At 45.6% G+C, this 18618-nt stretch overlaps 1 protein-coding gene across 2 annotated transcripts in view; it reads right to left on the bottom strand.

Moving 5' to 3' along the window:
* Nucleotides 1–911, bottom strand: part of MAP3K9 (mitogen-activated protein kinase kinase kinase 9) — a 63746-nt gene extending 62835 nt beyond the window's left edge. For both annotated transcript variants that reach the window (XM_072865442.1, XM_072865443.1), the window contains exon 1: nucleotides 394–911. In XM_072865442.1, coding sequence (XP_072721543.1) covers nucleotides 394–694 — 301 coding nt within the window. In that variant the 5' untranslated portion in view covers nucleotides 695–911. The remainder of the gene's footprint in view (nucleotides 1–393) is intronic.
* Between the last annotated feature and the right edge of the window lie 17707 nt (nucleotides 912–18618).

Here is an 18618-nt window from a genome sequence, read left to right as displayed (position 1 = left end):
TCGCCCCTGCCTCTCCGCCGCCGGCCGGGCCCCGCGGCCTCCCACAGCCGCTGCCCAACGGGCCGTGCCTCCCCCCGCCGCGGCGGTCCCGGCTGCCGTCAGGGCCAACGGAAGGGCCGGGCCGGGCCGGACCGGGCCTCCCTCTGCGCCGGCGGCGGCCCCGCCTCCCCTCAGGGCCCTCGGGAGGGCCGGGCCGGGGCTCCCCCCACACCATCCCGGCAGTCCCGGCTCCCGCCGGTCCGGTCCCCCCCACCACCGCCGGCGGCCCCCAGCACCCCCCCAGGCCCAGAGGAGCGCCGGGGCCGGGCCTCTCCCCGCCTCCCCGGCTCCCTCCCGCCGGGTGGCGGCCAGGGGCCGCGCCGAACCCCCCGCCCCGGGCCCGGGCCGCCTTACGCTGTATGGCGGGGGGCGGCGGGTAGCGGGCCCGCAGCTCCGGGCCGGCCCCCTGCACGCCGCTGCTCACGTAGTTGCTGGGGAAGATGCCGACGCGCTGGTCGATCTTGCCCGTCCACCAGCCCTCGTCGCCCGACACGTGCGAGTCCCGGGACAGCACCTGCACCACGTCCCCCGGCCGCAGGCTCAGCTCGTCCTCGCCGCACGCCTCGTACTCGAAGACGGCGGTCCAGAGCGGCCCGCCGCCCGGCGGCTCCCCGCCGCCCGCGCCCTCCTGGCTGAGCTCTGTGAGGGGCTCCATGGCGAGGCTGCTCCATAGGGGGAGGCGCCCGCGGCAGCCGGGCGCTGCGGGGGGCGGCGGGGCCGGTACCGCCGCCTATTGTTCATGCGGCCCGGCGCCTGCCGGCAGCAGGTGCCGCCGCCGGGGGGGGGGCCCGGCGCGGGGCCGCCTCAGCCCAGCGCGGGAAGAGGCGAGGGCAGGCAGCGCGTGCCGCCGAGCCGCCGCCGTATCCCCCCCCGCCGCCTCCTCCCCCTCGCCCGCCTCCGCCTGCCGCCGCGGCCGCGCATCCCGGAGCGACCTGACTCTCTGGCAGCTTCGGCGGCGGGAGGGGAAGGGGGCTCCGCCTCCTCGCCGCCATTGGCCGCCGCTACCGCCCGTCAACACCGCCCTCACCTGATTGAGGTCCCTCACCCTCTTGGCCACGCCCCCTCCCCGCCCAGCCCCCGGCCCCGGAGACCGCACTCACCGGTTTCCCCCCCCCCAATTGGCCCCGTCTCGTCAGCTTTCGCTTCCCATTGGGCCTCGCGGCGCTTGTCAGTTAAGCGCTCCAAGCTCCGCCTTCCGCGCCGCTTCTCATTGGCTGGGGAAAGGGGCATGACACGGGAGAGGGTCGAGGGTGGGGCGACTGGGTGGGCGGGGCGGCCCCCGCCTGCCGGAGGGCAGGGTCGCGCGGGGCGCTGGTGGCCCGCGGCGCGGCGGGGCGGGCGCCGCCGCCTGCGCTGAGGGGACGCACCTGGGGCCGGGCCGGGCCGGGCCGGGCCTGCCACTGCCACCGCCACCGGCAGCACGGAGCGGGCCAGCGGTCCCGGGGGAAACGCTCGCTCCTCAACAATCGCCGTCCCTTGGCGCGGCCGCTGCCCGGCGTCCAGTGCTCCGCCGCCTGTCGATGCCCTTCCCCCGCTCCCGGGCGCCGGCGTCCCGCCCGGGCCTCCCGAGGGATGCTGAGCCAGGCCGTGTCTCCTGTGTGTGCAGGCGGTTGGGATTTGGGGTGATGCCGTGTGTCGCCTGAGCTGCCTGTCCTGGCGCGTTTTCCGCTCTGCCTGGGCAGCGGAGGGCCCTGCCCAGCGCCCCGCTGTCCCTCCTGCTCCCCGAGGGACCGTCATAGCTCTGGGGCAGTCGCCTGGAACAGTGGCTTAGGCCAGAAACCAAATCAAAGCAGGGGCCGGGACAGGCTTTGTTTTGAGTTATTCCAGCCGGTCAGCCTGTACTTCAGCACAGGTGTTACCCGATTTTTGTACAAGGTTAACATGGGTGCATCCCTGCTGAATGTCAGTATTAAAAAGTAAACAACAGATTTCTCAGTCTTGTAATCAGTGTATACCTTCTTGGTTCTGAAAATAGAAATTCCTTCTTGCAACCAACAGCTTGGACCAACAGACTTTGTGAACGGAATCTGTTCATACTTACTGATGGGAGATTTTCTTTCCATTTCACTCCAGCTTTCTTTAAGATCCTCATTCGATTTTCAGTGGTAAAACTGGAAATGAAAAGTCTCTGTTCATGCTTCATGGTAACAAAGCCCACTGATGCTGAATGAGAATCCCAGGTACCCTGACCACACATGATGTCTTCCCACTTACATAAGATCTTGGGCTTAGTTTTTCTGTAGTGTTTTGTAAGCAGAGTTGCACAATTCTCCTCTGCAAGATGAAATTTTAAAAAATTCTCCACTCCCTAGTGAGGCATTTGTTTTATGTACAGAGTAACTGCTCATAGTTCTCAACTGTTGTGCAGTGGGGCTTTATCTGTTTATCTACCCCTCTGTTAGCACTATGCTGCTGCACTTAGGAAGCACCAGGGTTTTGGCTTTAAAAATAATGATGAAGATCTTAAGAATAGTGTGCTCTGAGTTAACGAGGTCATTCGAAACCCTGATTGTTGTTTGTAAAATACTTGCATTTGCTTGTCTGTTTTCTGGGAAAACACCTCCACCCAACTGAAACTTAGTAACAAGTATTGCAGAGAACCCTGCAGGGAACCGAAATTTTTCTAGTTCCTTTCTTTTTTCACAAACTTTACAGCCTTTATTTCTGACAGAAGCCAAAAGCACCTTGCTTAGAAAGAGTTGTCATACTAATATCCTCATTTTATAAATAAATTACAGAGCAAAATATATATAGTTGAGGTTGGAACTAACACCTCGATGTGACATACGCAAGATTTGGGCATGCTGCAGCACTAGTTTTCAAACTGAACTTGTCTAAGAAATGAGCTTCAGATTTTCTCCTGTATCTCCATCTCCTCCTGCCAGTGAGGGTGGAGCTGAGGATGCACCCTCTCCACTATTCTTTTGCTACTTAAGGGTGTGTTTTCACAATTAGCATAAGCTTATCCAATATTACTCTGTTGCTGAAAGGGACTTTCCTGCCCCTCGTCACATGCTTGACCTGCTTTCCTGATTGCAGCAGTAGTGACTGCACGGCTGTAGAGTCATTGCAGCTCGTTGATCTAATTGAAAGCTAAGTCGCCAAGTAAAAGCAGCTAGTATTCAATCAGCTTTTTAGGTTGATCTGACTTGTGTTAGGACTGTACGCACAGTCATTAAAGCCAGCACAACGTAAGGAAGCAGGACAGGACAGGTGAAAGGGACAGCAGACCTGGCCCTTTCAGCAACAGCCCAGAGTTAGGTTACCTTGTCTTGGTCATGAAGCTCAGGGGTAACAAATAGCTGTATTCATAATTTTGGGAGTTCAAATAATGGATGATTGAGATGGAATCTGAAGGGCTGCTGTTAATGTCCCTAGTTAAAACAGTCTCAGTCGCATGCAATACTTTTCTGTACAATTTTATTTAGGGAGAATAATTATTTATTTAATTCACACAGTGGGGAATTACTATGCTTTATGTGAATATTATGCTTTAAAAAATATAAAAATGTAAAAATGTTAGTGAGACGTAAGAAAAAAGAGGTCTCCTGTCTTTCAGCTGAAAAACGACTTATTTTGATCACTGCTATAGAACACTAAAAGACTTAAAGTACAGAGTCATACCACCGATAGTGAAAACTATGATGGGAGAAAAACGACTTGTGTAGAGGCTGGGGTTGCCTGCTGTAGTCACCTGCCAAGACAGAACCCTGCCATCTTGTGGAACGCCTTAATATTGAAGTACGCAGTCAGCTTTGCTTCTCAAAGACATCTCGGGTTTTTTTTTTCCTCTCCTTTTTTTCACCGATGATGTGTTTGTTTCTACAGAGGCGGTGTGACTGGCTCAGGAAGCCCAGAGCAGCCAGTGCCTGGGGCTGGGAGAGTGTCCAGGGAAATGCTCTGAAGAGCCATGATAGGATTTTCCCATTCTCACAGGCTTCTCTTGGCATCTTTTACCAGCCATGTCAAAGACTGGTTTCTGAATGAAAAGATTTGGCCAGACTGGGAAGGCTGTTCTTAGGATCAAGGTAAACAGAAGAGTCAGTAAACGTTAAGTTCATATTTCAGTAACTGGCAAAAGGCAGAAAAGAACATTAAAGACTGTCTGCATCCAGCCTGTGAAAGATGACATTTTAGCATTTGCAAGATACAGAAAGATTTTTGAAATGGTGCATGCCTTTCTGGTGAACATATAGCCTAAATGCTACACTGGAGGGTTTTTTCTTATGCATTTTCTAATAAGACTGTATACGTTCCCATTATTATTCAGCAGATCTGAATAATGGGAATTAGATTCTAGATATAACAGATCCAGTTCTCAAAATCCATGTCTGAATACACACTCAGTGCTTCCCAAAGTTTGGATATAGATTTTGTTATAATATGTTTGAAAAGGAGAGTCTAATCTGCAAAATGCAGATGATACTCTGAATGTTGTTCAAACTTCCTCCAAAATGGGAACTTTGGACCAAGGATTTTAATTCAGGCTCATTTTTGCATGTACATTTAAAAAACCCAACAAATTATTAGAGGATAAACAAAAAGGCCAGTCTATCCCCAGCCCTTGTTTTAAGAAGCTATGGAAAGTACTCTGCTTATTCGATTCTATTATTCATATAAATTTAGCATGATCATCTCAGCTTTTGCCCTGTCTTTTCTAGATGTTTGTGCAGACTACTAAACTAGTACTCTCTCTTTCAATGGACGCCTTTCCTCTCTCCTCACTGGACTTAGCAGCTCTGTAACAACATGTTACCACTGTGCCAGTCCATAGTTATAAATCTACACTGGATATCAAAATGTTGGCACTCTAGGCTTCTAGTCTCTGTGCTCTGTGAGGCAAAAAAACCAGAATGCTACCAAAAAAAAAAAAGAAAGAGGAATATGCAGAAAGAAGACAAAGTACCAGCACAGTCCAACTACACCGCAGTACTAGAAAGCCACTGTACTTCCAACTATAGCTACCATGACAGCACATCTCTACCAGCACAGTAAGAAAGTATAAAAGATTAAGGAGATGCTCCTTGGCACATCTGCTTAGTGCAGCTCACTCCTTTTACATCCCGTGGTAATTTATATTGCATCTTAAATTAACCCAGCACTAATGCTCTCATTTGGCTTTTACACGTTTCAGAGGATATATATCAGCTGTGTTCCGCGGTTCTATCCAGAGATATAACCATATACACAGCTCTGGAGATGTATCTCATGCCAGTGGACAGATTTGTTTGATCAATTGCTGATAATCTCTCCTCGAATAATGCAAGCTTCACTGACAAATGGATTCTTCTGTCATTATAAATTGCCTCTCTGCATGGCTGTAAAGCTGGACTGTGTTTTTTTCCCCACTTTAGAACAGTACTGCCTTGCCAACAACACTTTAGTGTAGGTTTGTTCTTCATGCAGGGGAGAGAGGTAAGCCACTGGCAACAGAAGCATTATGAACTGTGCTGTGCTAGCTAGGAGGCAGGCTGAGAATCTGGGTCTTTAGCATCTGAGTCAGTAAAAGAGAGAGCTCTACTCTGCTTCATAAAATATATATGCTAATCTCCCAGATGGCTATATCTTCTTTCTCCATAAGAACAGATGACCTGGAAAATAAAAGAAGACTAAAAACACTGGAGAGTGGAAATTCTGGGCCAAAATCTGGGAGCTTCCAGTAGATTTTACAGACAGATTTGGCTTATAAATTTAGTTTGAATTTGTTTTGATAATAAAATATAGCAATGATTACATGACTTAGTACAGGTCACAGTATAATTTCACATGTAACATGAAGCATTCATACATTTATTGGCATCTCTATAAGAAAAATAAAGGAAGATTTTCAAATGACATTTCTGTCTACACTTAAAGATATACAGCTAACAAACAATGTTTAACTTTGGCTTAGTAATGACTACCATTTGCATACTGTGTATTATCTCAATCCAAGCCACATCTATAGCTCTTGTTGAATTTGTCATTGGTCGAGTTGCTGCTCCTGTAGAACACCCAGAACTGCACTGCCAGACTGGCAACACTGCACCACAGTTTTGCAAGCATGTGGAACAAAAATTTAACTTATTTGAACAGAGGAACTGAGATCAGTGGAATGCAAATGCCCCCACCGGAGTTCAGCAAAGACACTACAGCAAACCTTTCGGGTTTCTGAAATCTTTATAGGTGCTGGTGGCCTCGATCTTCCTTTTTATGTTTTGTGTGAAAAATTAAGCAGCAGCACAGCACCCTTCAGTGCCACAGGCGGCATATGGCGCAGCACTTGCTCAGAGTGTTCTGCACTGCCTGCGGCACCTCAGCTCCCATTTGAGGCCTTCTGCCCAAGGAATCACCAAGTCTCCCTTGTTTGTGAGGGCAATGAGGTTTTGTTTGGAAATAACAAAAACAAGATGGAAAACAAGATATTAGCTAGTTTGTAGTTTCATTTAGACTTTAAGATTGTCAAACAAAGCGTTTGGGCCAGTTTTCCGGTTGCTGAAGCCACCCTTGAATACATTCAGAAACACAACACAAAAATGAAGAATCCTGCATCTGAACTCAAACCATAGGAGATGGATGCAAACTTTATTCCTAATTCTAATGGTGCATTAGAATTACAACACAGAGACATACAACATCCATTACATACCAGCATTCATATCAAAATCATAGCTTTATACCCAAATCATAACTCTACTAAATCTCCTGTCATTACAAAGTTATGGACATAAACTAGATAGCCTTTTCATTTGGAGTAAAATAATCCTTTTGTTGATTGAGGCTGATGTCTTTTTTCTATAGTTTGTATTCAGTAACTTAACTTACTATTCAGAATAATAAACCTCAATCTACTCAATCTAAAATAAGACCAACTAGGTCAGTGCAGTAGTAATTGTTTTTTTCCATGTTGTCTTGAGGGAATAGGCAACATTTGCCTGCTGTCTCCTTTTATTTGCAATCACAGTTTAAATCCTTAGCTGAATTAGTTAGAGGAGTCTCTTTAAAATAATGTGTATCTCTTTACCAGAAAATTTTCTGTCTTGATTTTCCTATATAGCGTCTACTCTTTGCCTGGTGACTAAGCTTAAGTATGATACTGTAGTCATTCGATATTTCATAAGGCAACTGCAAGGGGATTTCCTTGTACTTACATGGAAATGGACCTAATTCTGTTTTGATCTTTTAGTTAAGTGTGGGCAGAGAGACACATCATGTTTTTATTGTAATGCCATCTCTCAGTACTGGCAGCACCAGATCCATAGACAGCCAGAGACATCAACCCATTGAGCAGGGATTTCATGTTACTCTGTCGCAGACATCTCAAGGAGTCTTCCTTTACACTCCAGAATTAATTTGCATTATCTACTTACTTTTTTTTTTCTTTCCCTAATTGGCAGTCTTAATTGCTGGGCTCTGGTTCTGCACACCATCAAGGCACTGTAAAGTTCACTATACAGCTGAAGCTTTTGTAGAATGAGAGAAGCATGATTCATGGAGTTAGCCTACACAGATCAGTCCCAGACTGCAGACTGTTGAGTGTCTTTGACTCTAATTGGTACCTGAGTAGTTTTCAAAAGATAAGATTAAACATAATTAACTTCTGAAGGATACGTGCCTCCTTCTTTCTCATGGTGTGGTATTTTCCCTCCAAATTACGCTGCTGAAAGGGCCTGTAAGAGTAAGATTTGTTAGTGTATGAATGACAGGCTTTCTGCACATATATATTGCTTAAGCGTAAGTTTTCCTGCTCCACTGCTGGTAGAATCTGAAATTTTGTATCACTGGGAAGCGGAGAGTCTCAGCTTCGATCCCAAAAGGTCTCAGGTAAGACTCTACCTACGATGTTTATGGACAGCCAAGTAATAATCAGACCTTTCTTGAAGTCAGCTTTGACCCTTGTATTCAAAACAAGTAAGACACTTGACTTTACAGGAAGAGGGGATTTGAAAAAGAGTCACAATAGAAGGTTTTGAATGCTCAGATTTTTTTAATATCTATTTTTCTGTAACTTGTGCCAAGGTAACGGGGAACGAGGCAACAATGAACCAGCACTCAATAAGGTGAGCTACATAATTCACGCACGGCTTTAATGCTCGTTAAGCGTTCACCTCCAAGTCATGCCAGCAGAGCCTTTCCATTACTCCACAACAGTATCTACTCTTGTTGGACTCCATGGTGCTCCTGTGGGAGTCTAACAGGACTGAAGCCTGTAACACAAGCAAGCACCTCCCTGGGACTGTAAACAGGTACCTGGTGGGACTGAAAACACTGAATGGAATCCACCATTTTCTAATAAGCTTCAGGAAAACCTAGCATGCTATTTGCCTATATTATTTCTAATGCATATGTAAAATATGTTACAGTGAGACTGTTTTGACGGCTACGAAAAGTTCATTTCCCCATTTTCACACAGTTATCTCATCCTTTTTAGTGTAGCATAGCTGCTTCACTGCCAGCAAAGAAATACGCTTTCTTTCTATCTTAGTGTATGCATTGTTTTGCCTGCTTAACCCTAGTATCACAGAATCACAGAATCACAGAATTGCACAGGTTGGAAAAGACCTTTAAGATCATTGAGTCCGTAAACCTAACACTACCAAGGCCACCACTACACCATGTCCCTAAGCACCTCATCCAAACGTCTTTTCAATACCTCCAGGGATGGTGACTCAACCACTTCCCTGGGCAGCCTGTTCCAATGCTTGATAACCCTTTCGGTGAAGTAAAATTTCCTAATATCCAGTCTAAACCTCCCCTGGTGCAACTTGAGGCCATTTCCTCTCGTCCTATCACTTGTTACCTGGGAGAAGAGACCGACCCCCACCTCTCTACAACCTCCTTTCAGGTAGTTGTAGAGAGCGATAAGGTCTCCCCTGAGCCTCCTTTTCTCCAGGCTAAACAACCCCAGTTCCCTCAGCCGCTCCTCATAAGACTTGTGCTCCAGACCCTTCACCAGCTTCGTTGCCCTTCTCTGGACATGCTCCAGCACCTCAATGTCTCTCTTGTAGTGAGGGGCCCAAAACTGAACACAGCATTCGAGGTGCGGCCTCACCAGTGCCGAGTACAGGGGCACAATCACTTCCCTAGTCCTGCTGGTCACCCTATTTCTGATACAAGCCAGGATGCCATTGGCTTTCTTGGCCACCTGGGCACACTGCTGGCTCATATTCAGGCGGCTGTCAACCAACACTCCCAGGTCCTTCTCTGCCGGGCAGCTTTCCTGCCACTCTTCCCCAAGGCTGTAGCGTTGCATGGGGTTGTTGTGGCCCAAGTGCAGGACCTTGAAAGGTAGCAGAAGGTATCCATCCTTAAACTGCCAATACGCTTCCTTGCTATCCGCTTTTAGTGTACGAATTGTTTTGCCTGCTTAACCCTAGTAGAAGGTATCCATCCTTAAACTGTCAATACCGTGGCAGAATTTCTTTACGTGGATAATAAAAAGGAAAGGTTAACCAACTCCAGAGCCGTCTGGGGAGGAGGATCTCTCTCTGACGAGGCAGGTCTCATCACGGGTGTGCCAGGGGAACGTCACCCATGCGGAGGAGCTGCCGTGTCAGCCCCTGGGCAGTCTCTCTTCCTCTCAGACCCGCTCCGGAGACGAAAGACATAACACGACATTGACAGTGACCTGCCGGCTCTTACGTTTGGTCATTCTTACCGGTGAAGGAGACTCGAGAGCACCTCACCGGCAGCAGCCGTAACTGATCGGCACCGGCGAGAAGCCGGCCTCGGTTTACACAGCGGAAGGACGCAACCTTTGGCGGCGGGAGGGGAAGAGTCCCGCCCCCCTAAGGCGGGTGTCAGTGAAGCCGGGGCGGCCGCGGCGGGAGCGGCGGGAGGCGGCCGGGCCGCGCCACGTCCCGCCGTGCCGCCGGGGGGCGCCGGGGGCCGCGCCGCCGGGCGCTGGGGCCCGCTCGCCGCCCGCGCCCCTGCCCGCCCGCCGGCCCCGCCCCGGCCGCCCATGCCGCCCGCCCGCGGCGCTGCGGGCGCCCGGCCGGGCCCTCGCCGGCAGCGCCGCCGCGTAGAGACAGCTTATTTTTCCATTCTGCGGTTAACAATGAAGAACTTCTCGCCCGGGCTATTTTTGGTCCTGGCGGAGCCGCACGCCGTTCCCTCAGGGCTCAAAGCTCATTGTTTTTACTCACTCAGATGAAACAATTGCAGCCTGTATAGAACGTATTTGTTTTCCAGTTCCTCAAACCATTATTACCTTTTCCTGTTCCCCTTGAGAAAACGGACCTTTGAGACCCTGCCAGGTTGCGTTATTGAATTCCCTGCCCCTTTCAGGCTGGAATCATGACAAAGGCAGGCGCTTCGCCCGGAGGGAAAAAAAATCACAGAAAGAATGTGGAAGAAAACCTTACTCTGGAAAAAAAGCAGGTTGCGTAATAGCGAAGGAATGAGGTAGCGTGAGTCATCTCGCTCATGAGCACTTCATCTGGTCGAGTTCTCACCCATCCAGGAGGGAGTTTGCCAGGCCCCGCTTACATCCCACAGCCAGTCAGCCCAGCCAGGGGTATAGCACCGAAAATAGAACTGCGTGTAGTCATCTCCTAGCATATACGAGAAACGATCTCACGGTTGCCCTCAGTAGAAGCATAAACTCTCTCTACTTGCATTTTATTACGAACAACACCACCGATCCCAGCCTCACCTAGATCCGCAAGGAGGTTTGGAATACTTTGGTCCACAGGCTCCCCTAAACACCCAGTTACTCCTTGGAAGACCCCTTCTCATGGCCCGTGCTTCATACTACTTTTACCATACTTCTCCTCCAGCTTCCCCCTCAGAACAACTCCTTTTATCCCCTGAAACTGGGGTTGATTTCAGTTCTTTCCTGTTTGCCCTCCAGTTTACTCTTTTTAATCTTCTGTGGGACTTACGTATGCCATTACAAACCCCAGGGGTGCTGTAAGAGTGAGAAAAAAGAAACGCATGCTTTTTGGATGTAATCTTGTTCCTTTTTGTTGAAAACTGTGCAGCAGGGTGAGGCAGATTAATTAATTTTCACTTAAAGTTTGAATTAGTCTTAATTCAGATGTAACTGTACGTGCACATCTAGGTCTCTGGGCTTTTTCCTCAGCTCTGATACCGAACGATTCAGAGAACATGAGAGTTCCCAGGTTTGTAGCCACAGAGATTGACTAACTCTCAGCACACTTCTACCCTTGTTTTGGATAGAGAGTGTTAGAAAGACGGACGGATCACAAAGACAATGGCTGTTGCTGTCTTATCGGTGGGAAGAAGATGAGGTGTTGTTATAAAGGATAAGCTTTCAGCAATGAAATCTCTCTTTCTCCTGTAGACTACACAAGGCCACACACGCTGCCTGTGCAGCCACCTCCTACTGAATTTGCTTGAAGGTCACTCCAGCTAACTGAATTTGATGGATTTTCTGGAGACATCAGTCACACTCCTACTAAACGCTTTAAGCCTGGAGCTGATGTTCTTCCATCACTCCATTAAACTCAATCCCTCATAATTTCTCTGTTGTATTTATAAGCAAATCTGACAATTTAAGCGCTTTTGTTAAAGTTTATGAGATGATGAGGTTCATAGAACCAGGAGATGCAATTAGCTAGTGAGAATAGCATCCAACAGAAGCTCCTACCAGGCCTGCCAATCACATGGAACTCTTTTTGAGAAAGTAAGTGTTGTTTAGATCTGTTGTAAGGAGTAAGGCAGAAGGGAGGCTAGTGAAAAGCTGGATTATTATAAGCTCTGAACTGTTTACTTGTAAGACCCAGATCCTACAGGCTTTCTGCGTTAAAAAAAGAATCAAGTTGTGTGCAGCTTTCCTGATGTCAGTAGAAGTAACAGTTGTGAATGAAGATGCTTTTCAATATGTAGCTTGCAAAATTATGCCTGAAGCTTTGACTTATATCTCTTTTTTTAAAATTTAAAATCTTTTGCTTGTTTTCCATCATATGCTATTTAAAGATTTACAAGAAAGCATTTAGTTGCATTGCTACCAACATAACTGCGAAGCAGCAGTGTGTACCAGAAATTCAAAATTCAGCTCAAGAGTCAAAATACTTTGGCCACCTGTGCTTAATTCTGCTGTTACCACAGCGAGACTGTTTTTCATATGATCTGTGTAACACTCAGTATTGAATTAAATCTTGGAAGTACATTTTCTACTGCAAAATAGCTTTTTGTGGTTAAAATACTGTTTGCAACAAAACCTCTTTTCATGTCATGTCACATGCTGAAACAATGGCAAAAAGATAAATCACTCCAAATCTAATTTTAACTGCTGCAAATTTTGTAATAGGTTCACTAATTTCTATAATGTTTAGAACACTGTATATAACAGCTATAGGCATATAGCTTACAGATTTCTGATGCAACCTTCACTGGCATTTCTGGGTTCTATAAGCAGCGTGAAGCAGAGTATAAATCTCTCCAAAAGGGTTGCTTACTCCACCCTTCCTTTGTTTCAAAGTCGTTTCTGATTTTTTGCCTTTAGGGTTATTTTTAATGTTAGATCATTTCCATTGTTTATCTCCAGAAAAGTGTTTCCAGGCCATTCTGCAGTCATCACTGTTCTGGGAAGGCCTATGAAAAGGCGAAGGTTATACGTTTCTCCAGCAGATGTGGTCAGAAATATATGACTGTCATCAGCATCATATACCTATATCTAATTCCTTTGCTCTCTAACAGTTTTCCCCCTGTTCATTTTCATTGCTTAATCCATCAAAGATTTCCCAAGGGGCTGAATATATCTTTCCATGCTGCGGACTGATAAAGAATGCACCAATGAAATAAATAGACTAATGCTATTAATATGGACAGTGCTCTGGAGCCAAACCTGGAGCCAAGAACCTAGCAGCTGCACAAGGCATCCATGCAAGCGGCCTTGGGAAACACAGATGCCTCTGGGTGCCTGAAGATCCCTGAAGGGATTTACGTGTTGCTCCATGATGGGCAAAATCCCTCATTCCTGATCAAGAAGAAACTCTGCAAAGCGTTGCTCATGGATCCACCCTCTCAGAGGATCTCCTACGGGTTTTTCCACAGAAGGGATGGACCAACAAGCAGTGTTTGTAGAAAAACCTTTAAGCTGGCTGGGAGTTGGAACGAATCTGCCTGCAGTTCTCTGATCTGTGAACTCCACCGCTACTGGGCTGTTCAGTATCTGCTCTTGATATGAAGTGGGGAACAATCTCATGTGATAAATATAGAGGAATGAATAGCCTCAGTTTCATCCCATTGCCTTGTCTCTGAACCAGGAAGAAGCTCACTTGTCCAGTACTAACTCTGCAGAAGCTGTGATAGTTTGTACAGATGCTCTTTATGTTAAACATCACTCTGTTTAATGGATCAGGACCTGGGAGATCTTGGTGCTGGCTTTGTCAATGGTTTACATCATGAACCAGAGTAAATCACTCGATTTGCAACAGTTTTGACACCTGTACAAAGGAATTAAGGATACCTCCTCTGCAAGTTGCTTGCATCCACAGATAAAAAAACTATATCCAATACATGCATTAGTATCAGTGCCACTTAACAGATAACATGGAGTTGCAAAAAATGAATCTATTTTTAATTCCACTTTTCTTGGCTGCGCATAGTTCCCTACTCAATATGGTGCCACCGTGCTGCTGCTGTTGATGAGGATCATCAGGCCTTACCTGTACGGATGAGGGCAAAGAATTCTGACAACAGACCTCACAGATACCAGGAGAAACGTAAAAAGTGAAACACAATCTGGTGTAAAAACAGGCTGAAGACTATTAGCTAATGCAGCTGAAAGAATATTTGCATGAAAATTATGCTATTTCAGAACCTGTGGTGTATCTATATACGTACATGAACACATGGGTCTATATACATGCATATGTGTGCTCTGTGTTCACAAGGACTGTCTTACTGGGTTATAGCAAAGAGCTAGCTGGAAGTATGGGCTGCAAGGAGAGGCTGAGTTGAATGTGTGTGTGTGTTTCTGTATAGCTATGGATTTCTTTTACAGTAAGAGCTTCCTCCTATAAATCAGCTTAACATGAAATGCTGTTTATGGAGGGTAGGTTAAAACCAGTTGCCCACTGAATGGCTGCAACAAATCTATTCAGCCAGCAGGGGAGGAAGAAGATCTTTGTAGCTGCTCTTGTTTTCCTGATGAATAATTATGCCACCTCCAGCTGGCTGCCAAAGACCCTTTCTTTAAAAGCCATATGTCCTCTCTAATAAAGCTCTCATCACACCTCCTTCAGGCTTCCCTCATTCTGCTGTACTTATGCCTGATTTCATTTGGTTCATGCAGTGGTATGGCTGTAGGATGATGGCTTCCTTAAGCTAGTGCTTAGAGAAAACATGGCCTAGAGAAAAAGGAAAGATTGTCTGGGACAGCCTGGGTCTGTGCCTCTGTGATTACTGCAATGTTACTCACTGGGTAGCTCATACAGGTTTTCTTTTTAAGTAACTCTTTAAAGGGTTGCTGGAATCCAACTGACTTTAGATCTGCCATAAAGTGGCAGTGTTTCAGGGCACTCCCCCCAGACTAATCATTTTCACATTCTGAAATCTGTCAGCTGTACCTTCAGGCACTGCCAATTCAAGTAAATACAAAAATAGTAGTCACAACACCTCAGGGCATTATTTCATCAGATCTTCTACACTAAGCAGGTCTGACCTGCTCAATATTTATCTGGGAGACCACCAGAGAACAGAAAGAATACAGGAAGGGGCAGATCTTGTGAGGCAGCTGAGATTTCTTGCCAGTATAAATCATACAACATCTCTGGGAATTTAAACCTTGGTTGTTTAAAACATAGCACTGCTTCTGCTGCGACCGACCTATATTGGTGCTAAAGCAGTGTGTGACTAGAGATGTTACCTTCCAAAAGGGATTTAAAACTGAGATTCTGCAGTTCTTTTCTCAAATTCAGGTTGTTAACTATGGCCACATTCCATTTCAAGGCAATGAATTACATACTGTTTCCAATAGTCTTGAATGTCAAAATTATTCTTCACACCTCCTACTAAAGCACACAGTCACTGCCATATTCCACTTCAGACAAGGCTGTATTCAGTGAGGAGTCTTACATACACGGTTAGCAAAGGAGTTGAAATCAGACAGAAATATAAAGTTAGTCTTCTGTTTACTCAGAATGAAGCTGAAATCCAAGAAAGATCTAGGGGAACTGCCAAGGCCTGCAGGGCCTCTCAACTAATCTGCCCGAGCAGACCCTTGTACTTGCATGAAATCCAATTGCCTGAAATTGTGACTTATATCCCCTGCAACATTATTGCCTTGCAATGCAACTAGTTATTCCACAGATTTCCACAGTCCATGCATATGCACATTACTCTCAGCTTCTTCCCAGGCCCTCATCATAATGTCATAGCTTCCTCCATGGTTCCCCGCAATAATCTCCCCAACCCATGTTCCCCATCTACACATTTTTGGCCTGCTAACTGTGCAAGACATGGTCCATACTGTGGATAATATGAAATTACATGCCTGTTGATAAGCCAGCTGGTTTAAGACTATTCTCCAGATTCTGCTGACATTTCCCCTTTGGGGATCCTAATGTTGACCTGTTTTCATTACCCTGAAATTGGGAGGCATTTAATATTTTCTAAATTCTGCCTCTGACAATGTACTTGAAACTGAAACCCTCTCCTAGACAGGGACTGGCCAATTCAAAATGCTTAACTTTCTTAGAAAAATGGCTAAAAAGAGCCATAAGAGAGAGGAAATCCTTTAAAATGGAGAAGATGGTCTTGGAGACTCATTCACATGCTATGGGAGCTTTGTACTTCAGATAGAGAGTTTTAACTGTGAACAAAGATCTTAAATAGGGATTTATCCCAGTGGCATCATGAATCATTGTTTGGTAGAAATTTCTTACAGTGAGGCACCACTGTGCTGTACTTTAAAGAATGTGGCATAAATGCTGCTAAAATACTGTCAGCTCGGTGTTTGGATATTCTAATTTTAGCCTTGTTTATTATGTTTCATCTCCATGGTGTTTTTAGGCAATTCTTGTGCCAGGAATGCTAGCAAATTCCTCTTTTTCAGAGAGACCTTGTGGTCACTGAGACACTGATGGTGCTTCTCTGTGTGATTTCTGTATGGACACATTCACACAATTAGGTCCTGTAATGTGAAAGTGGATGATGCCATCGCAATTTTCTTGCAAGAAACACTACCAGAACCATCTTTAGGAGGAAAGTTCATCTTAAAGCTGCACTCTGTCTCTAGCAATGGCAGCATTAAGCCATTCCGATTGATTTTTCAGCCATGCTGAAGCAGCTGCAAGAGGTTAGGATAGTGAGACTGGGGCCCACGTAGCTGCTAAAAATGTACAGCAGAAAGCTGTACAGAGACAATTTCTAGACAACAAAGAAAAGGAGTGGAGTTGAAGATGCTGTTGTTCTAGTGGCAACTTACAGAAGGTTGCTATCAACAAGTTGGTAAGAATTCTTTTTTCTTAGCTGTCATGGGACTTCTTTGTCCACATGGATCTATTTTAAATGGTTTTCCCCTTTCAGCACTCCCTGATAATAAGAAACTTATGTAAGTGCTCTTCTTTGGGGAGAATCTTTGGTCTGCTTATTTTGTCTTGAGAAAACCACAGGGCTCAGAGAGCGTACGAAAAGAGCTTACATACTCAAAAATGTGCAGCAGGCAGCCGAGACAAACTGCAAGAGCAGGATTAATGGGACTGTGAGCTTCATGGTTCAGCTGTTTGCAGATCAGTAATTAGCATCCTCCACCCAGTGAATTGATCTCTGCCTAAGTAGCACTGTGAAGTACTATGGAGAGCTATATTAGTCATAGGGCTAGTTGAAAAAAAGAAAAAAAAAAAACTCAAACCTTTCTTCCCCGTTCTTGGTTTGTGAGGGCAAGAACTATGTTCTCCCACACTGAGAGAGAGGGAACGGTTTTGCCTGCCCCACAAGCTGCTGGGCAGGGTGTATCCCAAAAGGGCAGGTGGATCTGGGAGCGCGTTTGGTGCCGTGGCAGTGATAAAGATGGGTGCGGGCTGTATCCTGGCACACAGCAGGGTCTGTATCATGTGCTGTGAGTGGTGAACCTGCCAGCACAGCAGGGAGAGGAGGTCTCCTACCAGGTAACCTTCCTGCTGGTAAAGCTGTGCCTGGTCTGTACTGAGACTCTAGAGAGTAGGCTTATTTTTCTCACTGTCTCTAAAGGTTGTATTCCAGCTGGGAGTAGGGATAATAAACAGGACTAAATTTAACAGAATAATTTCATAGCGATCTCTTAGTGTGCAAGGCTGCATATAGTGTGACTTCTCTGCTAGAAAGGGAGTGTGGTCTGTGAAAGGATCTGGCTCTTGTTTAGAAGTTTGTTTTAAAACTGTGCAAATAGCAGATAAGCTGCCATCAGGTGCTAATGTGATGGCAACATATTCAGTAGAGTGCTGCAGTTGTCAAAAACCACTCTACTGTAATTAAAAGCAAATCTAGAACAACCTTCTGACAGGTTTTATAAGAAAATTAGCTATCTTACAGTGAAACCAGGTTAACAAATATTATTGTAGAATGACTTTCTGCTTTCTACCACCTGCATAAATAAGCCTACTTCTTAATTCTCATATGAGAGAATAAAACACATTTATCACCACTTATGACAATGTTCTGAATTCAGATAAACCCTTTTTTAACCAGGTTGTGATTACAGGGAAATGGCAGAAAAAGAGTCAAGACTTAAAATTATGCAAAGACTCTTAATGCCCAAGTAGCAAGTATATGTTTTAACTATTGCTTCTTCAGGAAATCAAAAGGTAGGTGCACTTTTCTCCTAGGCTGATCAATTACATAGAAAATTGACTTTTGTCTTTTTTCTTTCTTTCTTTTTGGAGCCAAAGTTGCTGCTTTGGATACTGTAGCCAATCCACAGTAAGTAGTATGTGTCAGCAGGATTCAAAAATCAGGGTTGAAATGCTGCTGTCTGACTATAGATCCTGAGACAAGGAATCAATAGGAAGAAGTAAATGAAAGTTGGTAGTGAGCCACCAAGGCCTAGTTTGTCAATTTTCATCTGAAAACAAATGCTGTATCCAGCATGGAGAGAGAAGTGCTAACCCTCATAATTGTAAAGTGAGTAAATCAGTGTTTTTCTTATTTTCTGCTGATTGTTTTAGTAGCTACTTACAGCTTGGTATCCTACTGTGATGATTACTGTAATGAAAAATTATAAGGGAGTGCCAATCATAAGCTTGTTTCTGGACATAATAAATTTCACCCAATTTAGGCAAAATATTCTTTTTCACTTTCTGTTTGACCTCTTGTCCTAATTATCTAAGTTATGTTCTCATAAAACTTAGGAATTCTCTTGCTAACTAATTTAAAAATAATTTTGGGTATCCCACAAAAGATGTCTGGAGGGAAAGTATAGAACTTCATTCCCTGGAATGAGAAGATAAGAGAGACTGAAGTACTACTAATGGTGCAAAGCATGCTGCAATGTTATTCTTAGAAATGGCAACATGTTGAAGCATTTTTGTGGCAGGTTTCAGTGTTTTGTTACTGTTTTGGTTAACTTCCTGTTCTTGTAATATCGTGCATTAGAAAAAGTGCGCTCATAAGGCTGGTCAAGAAATTGGGATTAGTTTATTTATCTCAGTATTT

The sequence above is a fragment of the Ciconia boyciana genome, chromosome 6 (assembly GCF_034638445.1).
Source record: "Ciconia boyciana chromosome 6, ASM3463844v1, whole genome shotgun sequence".
Classification (NCBI taxonomy): domain Eukaryota; kingdom Metazoa; phylum Chordata; class Aves; order Ciconiiformes; family Ciconiidae; genus Ciconia; species Ciconia boyciana.
Note: the sequence above shows the minus strand (reverse complement) of the source record. Positions and strands in the feature narration are given on the sequence as shown.